Genomic DNA, 13440 nt, shown 5'->3' on the forward strand with positions numbered 1-13440 from the left:
ACAGCCCTCTTCATGTAACCTCACAGATTTTCTGTAAGAATCACCTTTGAACTCTGGCTCGGCCTTTCTAAAACTTAACATTTATTTTAGTGAGGTAATACTTTTATTTGGATGTGTGCTGTGACTCTTTATTATACTAAATATTACATTTCTTTTCATCTTCAGGTTCCTAGCAGATATCTGAAGGTTTCGGGTCAAACCTAACTAGTGTTTGAAACTGGTATTTCCTCCACCTTGATAAAAAAAAACAGTTCAATCTTTAGAAAAATTCTCCACAGCATGATTCGCCCACCACCATGTTTCACTGAGTATATGGTGTTTTCTTGTGATTGGTTGTGTTATTTTTGTGCCGAACAAACCTTTTGAAGCTGAGGCCCAAAAGCTCCTGTCTGTTTTCATTTGACTGTAACATTCTCCTACAAGATTTGGAGAGATGTCAGCAAGGTGCGGATGTTTTCTTTGTGAGAAAATAATTAATCTCTTGCATAAAGGTGGTTGTTAAAACATGTAGAACACAACTAGTACCAACCAGAATTTCCTGCAGCTACTTCAGTGCTCCTGTAAGCCTCTTTGCATCTTCCCTGAACAGTTTCGATCTCATCTGGATTAGAGAAATGTTAATTTTTCTAATGTTCCCATATTTTCTTTAATTTCTTTAATTAAGATACCGCACATATAAGGTTTTGGAATTGTTTTGCAGCCTTCTCCTAAATGATACCTTTGAACAATGATCTCCATTGGCTCCATGGCAACCTTTCTGAACTATAGCTTTAGTTAAAAGTTGCAAATGAGAAAATGTGAGGAAAACGTATTAGAATTTCATTTCATTTGTGCCAGATTCAGTGTACATGATGGCAGGTGTAAACTCAAGACTGAATGCTGAAACTGAACCAAAATGTGGTTTAACAAACCCCTAGTTTATGGGTGTGAACACTTATGTAACCAGCTTACTACATATTTTTATTTTTCCCATTACAGTTTCTTTTTAGTTAAGTTGGTTACATGTTACACAAGAAGTGAAAAAAGAAACCTACTGTAAAAAGAGCCAAAAATATAAAACTGATGAGTTATTTTGTATTTTATAGTCAAGTGGCAGAATAGCACCCGTTCAATCTCTTTTGTGGAGCAGTTTAAGGCTGCAGTTCATGTTCTTGGTAAGAAGGGCTTTTATATTTTCTAAACTCATTTTTTATTCCTATATTGGATTACCTCAAGGCATTTCTCAAGCACTTAGATGAATACAATACTCTCTGTTTCCCAGAGCCTTTTTGTCTTACTCAAGATTGCATTAGCATGCAGGGGGTCGGTAGAGGCGGAAACACAGTCTGATTTGACTCAGAACAGAAAGCTGTTTTCAGCAGCAAACTCTGATTCTACACACAGCACAAATGCCTCTTGTTGGTGGTTTTCAAACTTCTATATTTAAAAGAGAAACAAAACAACACTTTTTCTGTGTAAAATCTAACTCTTGGCATGCTGACCTCACAAGACACATATGCTTACTGCATTTAAATACAGATTATATGAAAACTGGCTGTTTATACAGTGGCTTCTTCGCAGCAGCAATTTAACATGCCACCTGAATGCTGGGCATCGGTATCAAATGAAAATGGGGTTGGATGACATCCTTGGGAGAAACAAACTCGATCACACAGACAAAACATTATGATGAGCTGGCAGGAAACCACGGAGAGCCTGCTCTCTGCACAGCTTTGTTGCCAAGGGTAATCCTGCGGGAGTTCGGATCTGAACAGAATTAAATCTTTAGCTCAACTCTCACAACCCCTCTGTATTTTTGCCACTAAAACATACTCCTTTAAATATTAGCATGAAGAGGAAGAAATACCATGGGACTTATTAGTCGCTTTGAAGACATGATTTTTGAATATTGTGATTTGTTAACTGGAAAGAGAGTTACAAAAATAAATGTTTCACAGCTCAGAACATCAAAAAGCTTAATAGCACCACTTGTAATAACTTACAAGGTGATCTTACTCTGTTTACTGATGATGTATTTCCCTCTGCTCCAACCCTGACAGCAGAACTTATGATCTCCACACAGCATCTTTGCGTCTACGACTTCAAAGATCTGAGCCATCACCCAGGCAGGGGTGGAATATGGCCTGGGGGACGAGCGCCAGAGGTTACAACCGGCTTTATCTGATCCGCAGCTGCACGAGCTGACAAACAGGACCACCAGAACTCTGGCTGTTTTTACTAGGACTGTCCTCATTAAGTCATGGTCCTGAAATGTTTACTCCTGCATTTGTTTGTTTTAATTTCATCTGTGCACCCCAGCAGAAGGGTGTGTGTGGGTGTGTATGTGTCAAAGGAGCTTCCTGGATAAATACGAGATAATGGTGAAGCTCTCTAGATCACCTGCTGCTCTGAACTTTGAAGCACAACAGCTGGAGAGAACATAGGGCTGAAAAATAATGTGTTTGGAAATGAAACAGAAGACATGCTCACAGATGTGTACTGTGACCTAAAAAGCAGATAGATATTAATAGTTTGGTGAAAAGAGAATGATTTGATCTCCACAAAGCACCAATTTTCAGTTGAAGATCTTGACAAAGACAATCTTTGTTTTACAGATTCCTTGACAGACAAATGTACAGTCCAGTTAAACAAATTTCAAAACTTCATAGTTCAAACACTGTTCAAGCAATGAGCAGCCATTAGCTCTTCTTATGGTTGCCCTGCAAACATGTTCATACCTCTTGAAATTCTCACATTTTGTCTCATTGCAACAGAAAACATCAATGTATTATATTGGGATTTTGTGTGATAGACCAACAAAACATACTGCATAATTCTAAAGTGGAAGGAAAACGACACATGGTTCACAACTTTTAGTTGTTTACTTCACAAAATCGTTTTTTTATAGAAAACTGGCAAGGAGAAAGCCATTGTTAAAAGAAAGCCACAAGAAGCCCCAGTGTTTACAAACCACATAGACGAGACAGCAGACATGTGGAAGAAGGAGCTCTGGTCAGATAAGGCCAAAATCCAACATTTTGCAAAAAAGCATAGTCAACATTTTCAGGTATGGCTGTGCTTCCACCTTATAATTATGCATAACTTTGTGTTCATCTCTCACATATAATTAAAATTAGGCAAATTAAAGTTTGTTGTTGTAATTTGATAAAATGGACAGGTTAAGCTGAGATCTGGAAGACAATACAAGCTTTTGTAGTTTTGTTAGAAAGGCAAATCAAAACCTGTCCTACTGAAAAGTCACATCTGCACAAATACAAATATCATTGGAGAGAAAATTATCCCTGCATCTTTGCACAAAAAATTCCTCCTCTGACATATCGGTATACACTGCCAAAATAAACCTGATGCTTCACTTGTGTAGAAGGACTCCATGGGGAAAAGATAAATAAATAAATATGCAACATGCATTTGTTTCAGAAACAGTCATTTCTGAAACAAATCCTGTAACCATCACTGTGTGCAGCCATGAGGATGAGGGCAGTAGACGAGAGCACATACTGTTAGAAGTTTACATAAATCCAGCAAACTACAAACTATAAGCATTTATCAGTTCTACAGACACCAGCAGCAAGTTTTTCTCTTGGCCTCAGCTGGGCATTAAGGGACTGAATCCCGCTCAAGCCTGATGCTTGAAGCTTTTTCCCATGAGATAACAAATAAAGACAGGAAGTCTCCAAGGGGCCCTGGCTTAACTTGAACCAATGTGGCTTGATAGTAGGCAAATTTGACCAGCTCTCATGTTGGCAAGAGGAAAAAAACAGGAAGCTGCTGGACACATGAGGGATAAGAAGAAAGTGGGGACCAAAACCTAAATTGAATCAAGACAAAACGTATAAAACATAAAACGTTGGGTGTTTCTTTTATAACTTCATTCTATACCTGAACATTAAATTATAAAATATTTAAAATTAAACTGAAGAAAAATTGTAGGACGCTGGAAATCTAATCAAAACATTTCTATTTAAAATCTAAATGACCAGCCTCACAGCTGCACGCCAACAGTTTGGAGGTCTACAGTCTGGTAGGAGTCTGATAGGATATGTAATGTCTGCGGGAGGTCGAGAGATATTGCCTAGAAATAGTTTGGCTTGCCTCCACGCACAGCGTGGGCTCTGGAACCCATCTCCTTGAGAGGGGCTGGACTCTTTTCTACTCTGGAGTGGCCCACGGGGAGAGGCGGCAGGCTAGGGTGGGGTGGGTTTGCTTGTTGCCCCCCCGCTCAGCCGTCTCGTGTTGGGGTTTACCCCAATGGATGAGAGGGTCGCATCCCTGCGCCTTCGGGTTGGGGACAGGTCTCTGACTGTCATTTCGGCCTACAGGCCGAGTGGTAGTGCAGAGTACCCGGCCTTCTTGGCGTCCCCGTCGGGGGTGCTGGATAGTGCCCCTCCCACCTCGGCCTCCCCGATCTGAATCCAAGTGGTGTTTTGTTACTGGACTTCTGTGCTAGTCACGGATTGTCCATAATGAACACCATGTTCAAACATAAGGGTGTCCATCAGTGCACTTGGCACCAGGACACCCTAGGCAGGAGGTCAATGATCGACTTTGTTGTCGTATCAGCAGACCTTCGGCCGCATGTTTTGGACACTCGGGTGAAGAGAGGGGCTGAGCTGTCCACTGATCACCACCTGGTGGTGAGTTGGATCCGCTGGAGGAGGAGAAAGCCGGACAGACTTGGCAGGCCCAAGCGCATAGTGAGGGTCTGCTGGGAACGTCTGGCGGAGCCCTTGGCCAGGGATGTATTCAATTCCCACCTCCGGGAGAGCTTTGACCAGATTCCGAGGGATTTTGGAGACATAGAGTCCGAGTGGACCATGTTCTCCGCATCTATTGTCGATGCTGCCACCTGTAGCTGCGGCTGTAAGGTCTGCGGTGCCTGTCGCGGTGGCAATCCCCGAACCTGGTGGTGGACACCGGCAGTAAGGGACACTGTCAAGCTGAAGAAGGAGACCTGTGGTTGGCTTGTGGGACTCCTGAGGCGGCTGATGGGTACCGTGAGGCCAAGCGTGAAACGGCCCGGGCGGTGGCAGAGGTAAAAACTCGGGCCTAGGAGGAGTTCGGTGAGGCCATGGAGAAGGACTAACGGTTGGCCTCGAAGCAATTCTGGCAAACTGTCCAGCACCTCTGGAGGGGGAAGCAGTGCTTCGCCAACATTGTTTACAGTGCGGGTGGGGAGCTGCTGACCTCGACTGGGGACATTATCGGGCGGTGGAAGGAGTAGTTCGAGGATCTCTTCAATCCTGCCATCACGCATTCCCTGGTGGAAACAGAGGCTGGGGACTCGGGGTTGGACTCTTTCATCACCCAGGCTGAAGTCACAGAGGTGGTTAAAAAGGTCCGCAGTGGCAGGGCTTCAGGGGTGGATGAGATCCGCCCTAAGTACCTCAAGTATCTGGATGTTGTGGGGCTGTCATGGTTGACGGTCGGGGACAGTGCCTCTGGACTGGCAGACTGGGGTGGTAGTCCCCCTTCATAAGAAGGGTGACCGGAGGGTTGCCTTTTGTCACCGGTCCTGTTCATAACTTTTATGGACAGGATTTCTAGGCGCAGCCAAGGGCCGGAGGGGGTCTGGTTGGGGACCAGTGGATTTCGTCTTCTTTTTACAGATGACGTGGTCCTGCTCGCCCCCTCTAGCCAAGACCTACAGCATGCGCTGGGGCGGTTCGCTTCCTCCGTAGGGTGGCCGGGCACTCCCTTAGAGATAGGGTGAGGAACTCGGCCATCCGGGAGGGGCTCGGAGTAGAGCCACATCGAGAGGAGCCAGTTGAGGTGGCTCGGGCATCTATACTGGATGCCTCCTAGACGCCTTCCTCGGGAGGTGTTCCAGGCACCTCCCACCGGGAGGAGGCCCAGGGGACGACCCAGGACACGCTGGAGGGACTATGTCTCTTGGCTGGCCTGGGAACGCCTTGGGCTCCCCCCGGAGGAGCTGGAGGAGGTGTCTGGGGAGAGGGACGTCTGGGCGTCTCTGCTGAGTCTGCTGCCCCCACAACCCGGTCCCGGATAAAGCGGAAGATGACGAGTAAGAGTACAAGTACGAGTACATTTCTATTTAAAATCAAAATGACCAGCTGCACAGCTGCACCGCCAACAGTTTGGAGGTCTACAGTCTGATAGGAGTCTGATAGGATATGTAATGTCTGCTAACCTGCTTTTCAATTAATTTGGGAGAAATTCCCACTCGGATTTTCTTCATCGTGTCTCTTTATGACACTGCCTCATCCTGTTGTTGTCCCCGTCATTATATATATATATATATATATATATATATAAATTCATCAGTCGATAAATAAATATGGTCCTCATAGTAATTAACATTAAGTTAAACAAAATAAACATTTTAAATATACCACTCACAAATTTTCAGTCATCAGTCAATCAGTCAGTCAGTCACTTTTCTAAAATCCTTTAACTAAAATAAATGAACTTTTCTGTGATATTTAAATTGCTAATCTGTACCTGCAGTATGCATTGTTGCTTTTTGGATCTGGGACCCTCAACACATTGGTTTATTTCTTCTGAGGGTAGGTCACCTTACTGATTGATATACCTACACGATAACTGATATTTGATTAAAGTTATTTCCCTTCTAAATCAGAATCACAACAAAGGTAAACATTAATCTTTGTCAATGTACAATGTGTTATTTCATTTCTAATTCTGGAAAACTCTAAAAAGATTTTGTGAAAACTATTTATTCTCTCTTTGTTTGTTCTAACTGGAGACTGCATTGAAGTTTGCTGATTTTTGATTATTTGAAGTGTTTTGAGTATACAACAGACTGGTGCTTTGGTCGGCTGTCAATTTAATTAAATTATTTCACATTAAAACAACAAAAAGAAAAATCTGAAATGTTCCTCAGGAGCCGTTGAGCAAGACTTCAATTATGCTTTTTAAATTGATCTAATACAGATGATTTATCTTAGGAATGGTACTTAAAGGCACCAAAATAGCCCATCTACTCTATGCATAACCAATGAAAACTCTGTAGAAGCGAAAACAATGATTAACCATCTACTTGTGCTGCAAGAATGGCCTTGACTCATGGTTATTACTCACTTATGTCCTCAGGTCAGTGAAGTCAAGTAAAATTCAAGTAAACAGCAGTAGTAGTATTGAAATGATTGATGGTCGCTCCACAAGCATAATGATGCCAAATGTTTGCCTCTCCCGGGCTTCACTATTTACAGTATTAGAGGCTTTAAAAGTTAACTTCAGTAAGGTACATCTGAAAATGTCAAGCCTTCGCTTTTGAATTTGTCACATGTTCCAGCATGTTTTTGGCATGTTTCAAGCCAGTTTTTCAAGAAAATGACCAGAACTTACAGCAGACAGTATGAAATGAAGAAATTGTCTTTTTGCCTGAAAACTCACCACTGTAGAAACGGATCATGCAGCTGAGGTCTGAGTTGGCCGCTTCATGCTGCACTCGCACCAGGTCTGCGTAACCCATCGATGTCAGGTAGTCGTACACCATCTGGAGGGGACGCTCGGGTGGGTCCAGCCTCCTGCAGGACCAGTAACACAGGTTTGCCATGTGTGGAGCAACAACAATGACAACCAGGGTTGGTGTAAAGCACATCTAGATTTTAATAAAAAGTCACAAGAAACATTGCCTGTTCTGGACTTTCCTGTCCATGACCGTGGAGCAACTAATCCTTTGCCAGGTTGAAAAAACAGGTTAAAATACATATAATTACTGCATATTTACAGTGTTCATACCTCAAGACCTTTTTCACATTTGCTCACATCAGAATCACAATTGTTAATGCGTTCTGTTGAAATTTTACCTGATAAACCACCTCAAAACATTGCATTACTATGAAATGGAAGGAAAATATACATGATTTTAAAATATTTCTGCATGTCTCTGCAGCTGTTTTGCAGGAACAGGTATTTATGAGTTTGTCACATCTACAGATTCAAAATTTCAATGATTCTTTTTGTAAAATGGCAATGGTGTGCTCAGTGTGACGTTATTGTTAGTTTTGAGCCACACAGCTCTGATCAACTTCCAAATGTTTGCTGTGCCCTCTACATGGCTTGTGGCAAACTACAAACAATGTTTTTTGACTATCTCTCAACAATGGCGCTCTTCTTCATCCATACAGTTTAGATTTGCAGCATGCACAACCAATAGTTTTTTGTTTTTTTATAGATATCGAGTTACCTTGGGCCTCTTGGCTGCTTCTCTAATAAATGCTCTCTTTTTATTTCCTACCTGTTTGCCTTTGTAGGTTTGCAGTTATGTCATACTCTTCCCATTTTCAGGATGAAGGACTGAACAGCATTGTTTCACCAGGGTTAGGGCTGTTGTTACGTCTACATAACAGAAATGTATGTCGACACTTACTTTAAATCCTTATAGTAAGTTTTTGCAAGTCGTTGCATTTTTTCCCAGGCGTGTAACTGTTTATCTTATCAGTGGTGAGCTCATAAAAGCATAACCCCGCAATGCCTTTTTCAATCTCTAACTGGATGAGCTTCAAGTACCAACTGAGTTTATATTTACAGTGAAAGGTAGAGTGATTTAAAAGGCCTCTGATATCAAACTCCATATTCCTCCTGGGGAAACCATTTGACCACGTCTGGTCAAATGGTTTCCCTTTTGAAATTTCCCAAGGATGATTATATCTGGGAGGAAACTCTAGGAATACCCACATCTTGTTGGAGGGATTACATACCCTGTCTGTCCTGAAAAAGCAATTAATGGATCCCCAAGGAAGAGCCTGCTGCTAGGAAAACAGAACACTGGACAGGTGAGTAACCCTGTTGGAATGGGATACCCATGAGGACAGGGATACATGGTCCAAAAATGGAAAGTATAGATCGACACTATTGACCCTATTGTCTAAATAAGTTAGTTTTTTTTTTTTTGTATAAAAGCAGGGTTGCCCAAAAGAAAATACCAGCATAATGGATGCAAGATTGTCTGCTTGAAAGCTGCACATTACCACACGCCGTAAAAAGAAATCACAGGCAAGATAAAAGCTTTTTTTTTATCAAGTCAATATTAAATTATACTAATATTAAACAATGAAAAATTTAAGAGGAGTTCAAAAAACCAATTATGTTCAAGGTCAAAATACCTCATAGATATAAATGACTTAATACTCTTTTTAAATCCAATGCATTTGACCAAAATGTTTTTTTTTTATTAGCAAAATATTTTTTAGTCGGTTTTTAGCAGTTTATGGACTTTAAAATTGAATGAAAATAAATTATCATACATAAAACCTCAATTAACCCAACTAAACTGACTAAAATGCTTCCATTTATTAGCTCAGTCTCACATGTTATGGTTTGGTAAAGAACCCGAGTGGAGAAACAGACAGTGGAAAAATAAGGAGAACCTACAGTGGAAAATCCAGGAAGAACAGTTCTTGGAACACAGCCAAAAAACAGAGAAAGTAATGGGAAGTGCAATGGAAGAATCTGGCAATTAACAATGAGAACCGGTGAGCTTACATACTGAGGCAGGTGTGGAAAATGACAAAGGAACTTGCAGAACTACTCAGTGGAGATGTGGAACATCTGTGGCAGAATGAAGTAATTAAGACAAAGGGAGCTGAACAAAGACTCAAAGTAACTTCTAACCAAGGGGAAAAGACTAACACTAAACTGAGAGGATAAACTAGAAACCACAGAGAACAGGACACAAGGAATAAGTACAAGTACCAAAACAACCAAAGATAGTAACACAGCCTGTTAACCCTCAAGGTAAGGACATTGTTTTGTGTGATAGCACTGGCTTTAGATCCATACATTTTTATGGATCTACACTTTTAACATCATATCAACCAAAAGGCCACAGCTAATAACTCTTCCTAAAACACAACTATGCTCATTTCTTATCTATTGGCATATTATACAGCACCCTTATTAGCTCCTTTTCTATAAAAAGCCTAAAAATAAAGCAATGTTTTTTTTGTTCATAACATAATTTCACAAAAAATATTTTTGAAAATTCTACCTTTAATTGGAGTGTTGCAGCCTGTTGTTAATTAGACTCACCTGTTTTGCATCCAGTAATCACCACCCTGGTATATAGACACCCAGTTTTTAGTCTCTCATTGTCAGTTCCTTCCATTATGCCTTCAGTTTCACCCCTGGTATTGCCTTGTAGTTTTACTCTTGTTCTTGTCTTTTGTTTCTTGATAATTTGATAAATTTAGTAACTCTTGTAACTTTATTTTTTTTAATTAAATATCCACTTTACCATGATCCTGCCTGTCTCCTGCTGGCAGGTCCTGCTAGGTCCTCCACAAACTGTGACATATACAGAGATTTTTTAAGACAAATGGTCAAAGATTCTTGTCTCTGTTTGGTCAACCTAGGAAAATGTTACAGGAGGGTACATGCTGCTTTATTGACAAAATGTGACTGCACAAAATGTCAACAACTGAAGTGCCACTAGTTTTAGCACTGGAGATTTAAAGAAAAACAGTTATTTTTAAACATTGGATTTTTCCCTACATGCTTAATGTGAAGAAATTGGCAATTGAATGTTTCTATATTTTGAGTGTGCATTTATTTTAATTCCTTTAAAGCCATTTTAAACATATTTAGCAGGTATGCCTGCAGAGGATGACAGACATAAAAATTTCGCTGACAGCCCATAAGTAAACTAAGCAAAATATAAGACACTGAGGTTAAAAAAGCACAAGCTGATAAAAAAGGCTGGCTCTGTTCTGGGGACTCCTCTGGAACCTCTGGAGGTCATTGTGGAAAGACGGATTCTTCATAAAATGAAGAACATTATGGAGAACCCTGAGCATCCTCTTCATGAGACTGTCCTACAACAACAGAGTGTCTTCAGTCAGAGGCTTCTTCAGATCTGCTGTAAGACGGAGCGCTACAGGAGATCCTTCCTGCCCACAGCCATCAGCATCTACAACGGCTCTTTGAAGAAACCTTCATAATATGAGCTATAACAACATTTAATTTCCCTTTGGGATTAATAAAGTATTTTTGAATAGAATTTTTGAATTGAATTGAATTTAAATTAAAGCTAGGCACTTTTTTTTTAATATACCATATTTCAACTTTGCTTTTTTCAAGAAAAAGCAAAAGAACAAATTCCTTCCTGGTCATGGATCAGTGAACCAGATAGTCAGAGGGTCATTTTCTGTTTTTAGAGTGCCAGCTGTGTAGCTGAAGGGAGTGTATGTACCTAGAGGGTAAAATAGGAGAGGTGCTGTGGGAGTTTGGAATCAAAAGGTACATGCAGTCCTCTGATGTTTGCATTCATTCAGGCTTGTTCAATGTGATATTCTGCTTCAACTATAAAAATTATGAATGTATATTTAGCAAATAATTCTTCTGCTTTGACTAAATGTTAATGCAAGTAATTATACTTACAGCAGCTGTGTCTCTAATGGAAGAGATGTGCTTCCATCAGCTGCTTACCAGCTCATGTTTCATTTCCAGTTTTGCTACGCAGCTAAGATACATATTTTATTCTCCAGAAAAGTTTTTCTTTCATTTTTCTTATACATGATTTCACATTAAGCTGTAGTTGATTTTTTAGAGTGCAAGATTATTTTTTGTAGAGTAGATCCACAAAAGATGCTCAAGCCGGATTGCAGCTCCTATAACCTGATGCTGTCAAAGTTACTGATATTGTTTAACCCAAATTGCGTGGACATTGCTGAGAAGAAGCCCTACCTACAACATAAATTTGGTTTATTTGGTGTATTTACTTTCAGCACTTCATATTCTGTACACTGGATTCACCTGACAAGGTCTCCGTGAAGCTGAACGTATAGTCCCTGTCCGTTTCTCTGAGCACAGAGCTCCTCCACGGTGGTGCTGGTGGAGCATAGCACCAACTGCAGGTCTGTCTGAGGGGTGGAAGAGGCCTGTGGGCCAGAAGCAGGCAGCTGGGGGTCCACCGTGCCGCCATAAAGACACACACAGCCTCGTTGGGTATCCCCCTTCAGCCAGTCTCGCTCTCGCGACCCGAATCTGGTTTTCCTCGTTACACAGCTTCGGCTCCCGTTTCTCTTCATGTTGCGCTGCAGAAACAGGGAGGTCTCTTCAAAACATGTTGTGAAATAGTTTGTAGTAACTACAAAAACACAAACTACTGGATAATCTACTTTATGGATGTTCATAAATATATATATTTGTAACTTTTTATATGAAATTAAACTGGTCATAAAAGAGAAAAAACATAAACACACTGACAAAAAGTGTGTAAAAAGCCTTAAAATATATATATTTATTATTGCTGTTGCAGGCTGAACAATTTATAAAAAACCTTTAACTTAAGTATATTTATTTATGTGTTCTATACTGTGATACAAATGTGACAAATAAAGCCATTTCATCATATTATCCTGCCTTCATGCACAATGAGCAAAATGGAAACTGAGGAGAAAAATACATGTTAAATGACAGGAGGCATGCGAGAAAAGAAAAAACTATTTGTGTCCTACCATCACAAATGAAAACATGGATTTTATTAAGTTCTACAGAAACTGTGTGTTTTTGTCAGGTGAGACTATGCCTGAGAATTGAATCAGAAATAGGTGAGTTTGTTATGAAGGAAGAAAAGCACCTCATCTCTACTCTTAGGTATGGTGGAGGATCTGTAATGCTGTGGGACCTTTTACCTGCAGTGGCCATGCGAAGCTTCTAAGAGTGTAAAGCATCATTAGGTATTTGAAATGGAAATAAAACCTAGTAATCGTTGCCAAAAAACAAAATTGTGGTCGTCACTGGGTCTTTCAGGAGGACAATTACATCTGCCCAAAAAAATGTCCGCTTTAGATAAAACAAATATTTTTCAACATGGGATCTTTTCCCCATTAAAATAATGGTCTTAAAATAAAAGCTTAAGTTTTCCCCATTAATCAGATTACGCTACTGAAATAAAGTATACACTCATTTTAAGACTTTTTAAACCTTTTTCCTGGCATGCCAACATTTGTTTCTGCTTGTAATACTTGAAATGATTAAAGCTAAATGTATGAAAGTTTTGTTTTATGTCTCCCTGTTTGCACCTCTTGTGACTAAAGATGCAAACTTTTACAGTTTCGCAGTTTTCACATCCAACTATCTTTGCTCTGAAGTGTAAAGAAAACCAAAACACATCCTTCAGCTTTGACAACACATTCCTTGCACTGATCTGATCAATTTTCCTGAAAAGCCAATTTTCTGAAGACGCACTCTCCATACTGTAAGAATCACTTTAAATTTACAGTTAGACAAACAAGGAGAGTACATTACCAAAACCTCCATTACATAATTTTTTGATTGTTTTATCTCAACACTTGTGATATTAGCTAGATGAGCTGTGGCCTAATGTTTTCCTGAAAAAAGCTAGACTGCAAACTAGCAATATAATAATAAGCAATATTATGCTCACATATTAAAACACAATAATATCAGCTGTAGATGACAAGCACTGTATGCACTATGGATGGTAGATGGTTA

General features: G+C 40.3%; 1 protein-coding gene across 1 annotated transcript in view; it reads right to left on the reverse strand.

The window, feature by feature from the left end:
* The window catches only part of phlpp2 (PH domain and leucine rich repeat protein phosphatase 2), a 50482-nt gene that overhangs the window by 35646 nt on the left and 1396 nt on the right, over positions 1-13440 (reverse strand). Inside the window, exons 2-3 of the mRNA XM_047363590.1 lie at positions 11737-12017; positions 7375-7508 (exon numbers count right to left, since the gene is read on the reverse strand). Coding sequence (XP_047219546.1) covers positions 7375-7508; positions 11737-12017 — 415 coding nt within the window. The remainder of the gene's footprint in view (positions 1-7374; positions 7509-11736; positions 12018-13440) is intronic.

Source organism: Girardinichthys multiradiatus, chromosome 4 (genome assembly GCF_021462225.1).
Source record: "Girardinichthys multiradiatus isolate DD_20200921_A chromosome 4, DD_fGirMul_XY1, whole genome shotgun sequence".
Lineage (NCBI taxonomy): Eukaryota > Metazoa > Chordata > Actinopteri > Cyprinodontiformes > Goodeidae > Girardinichthys > Girardinichthys multiradiatus.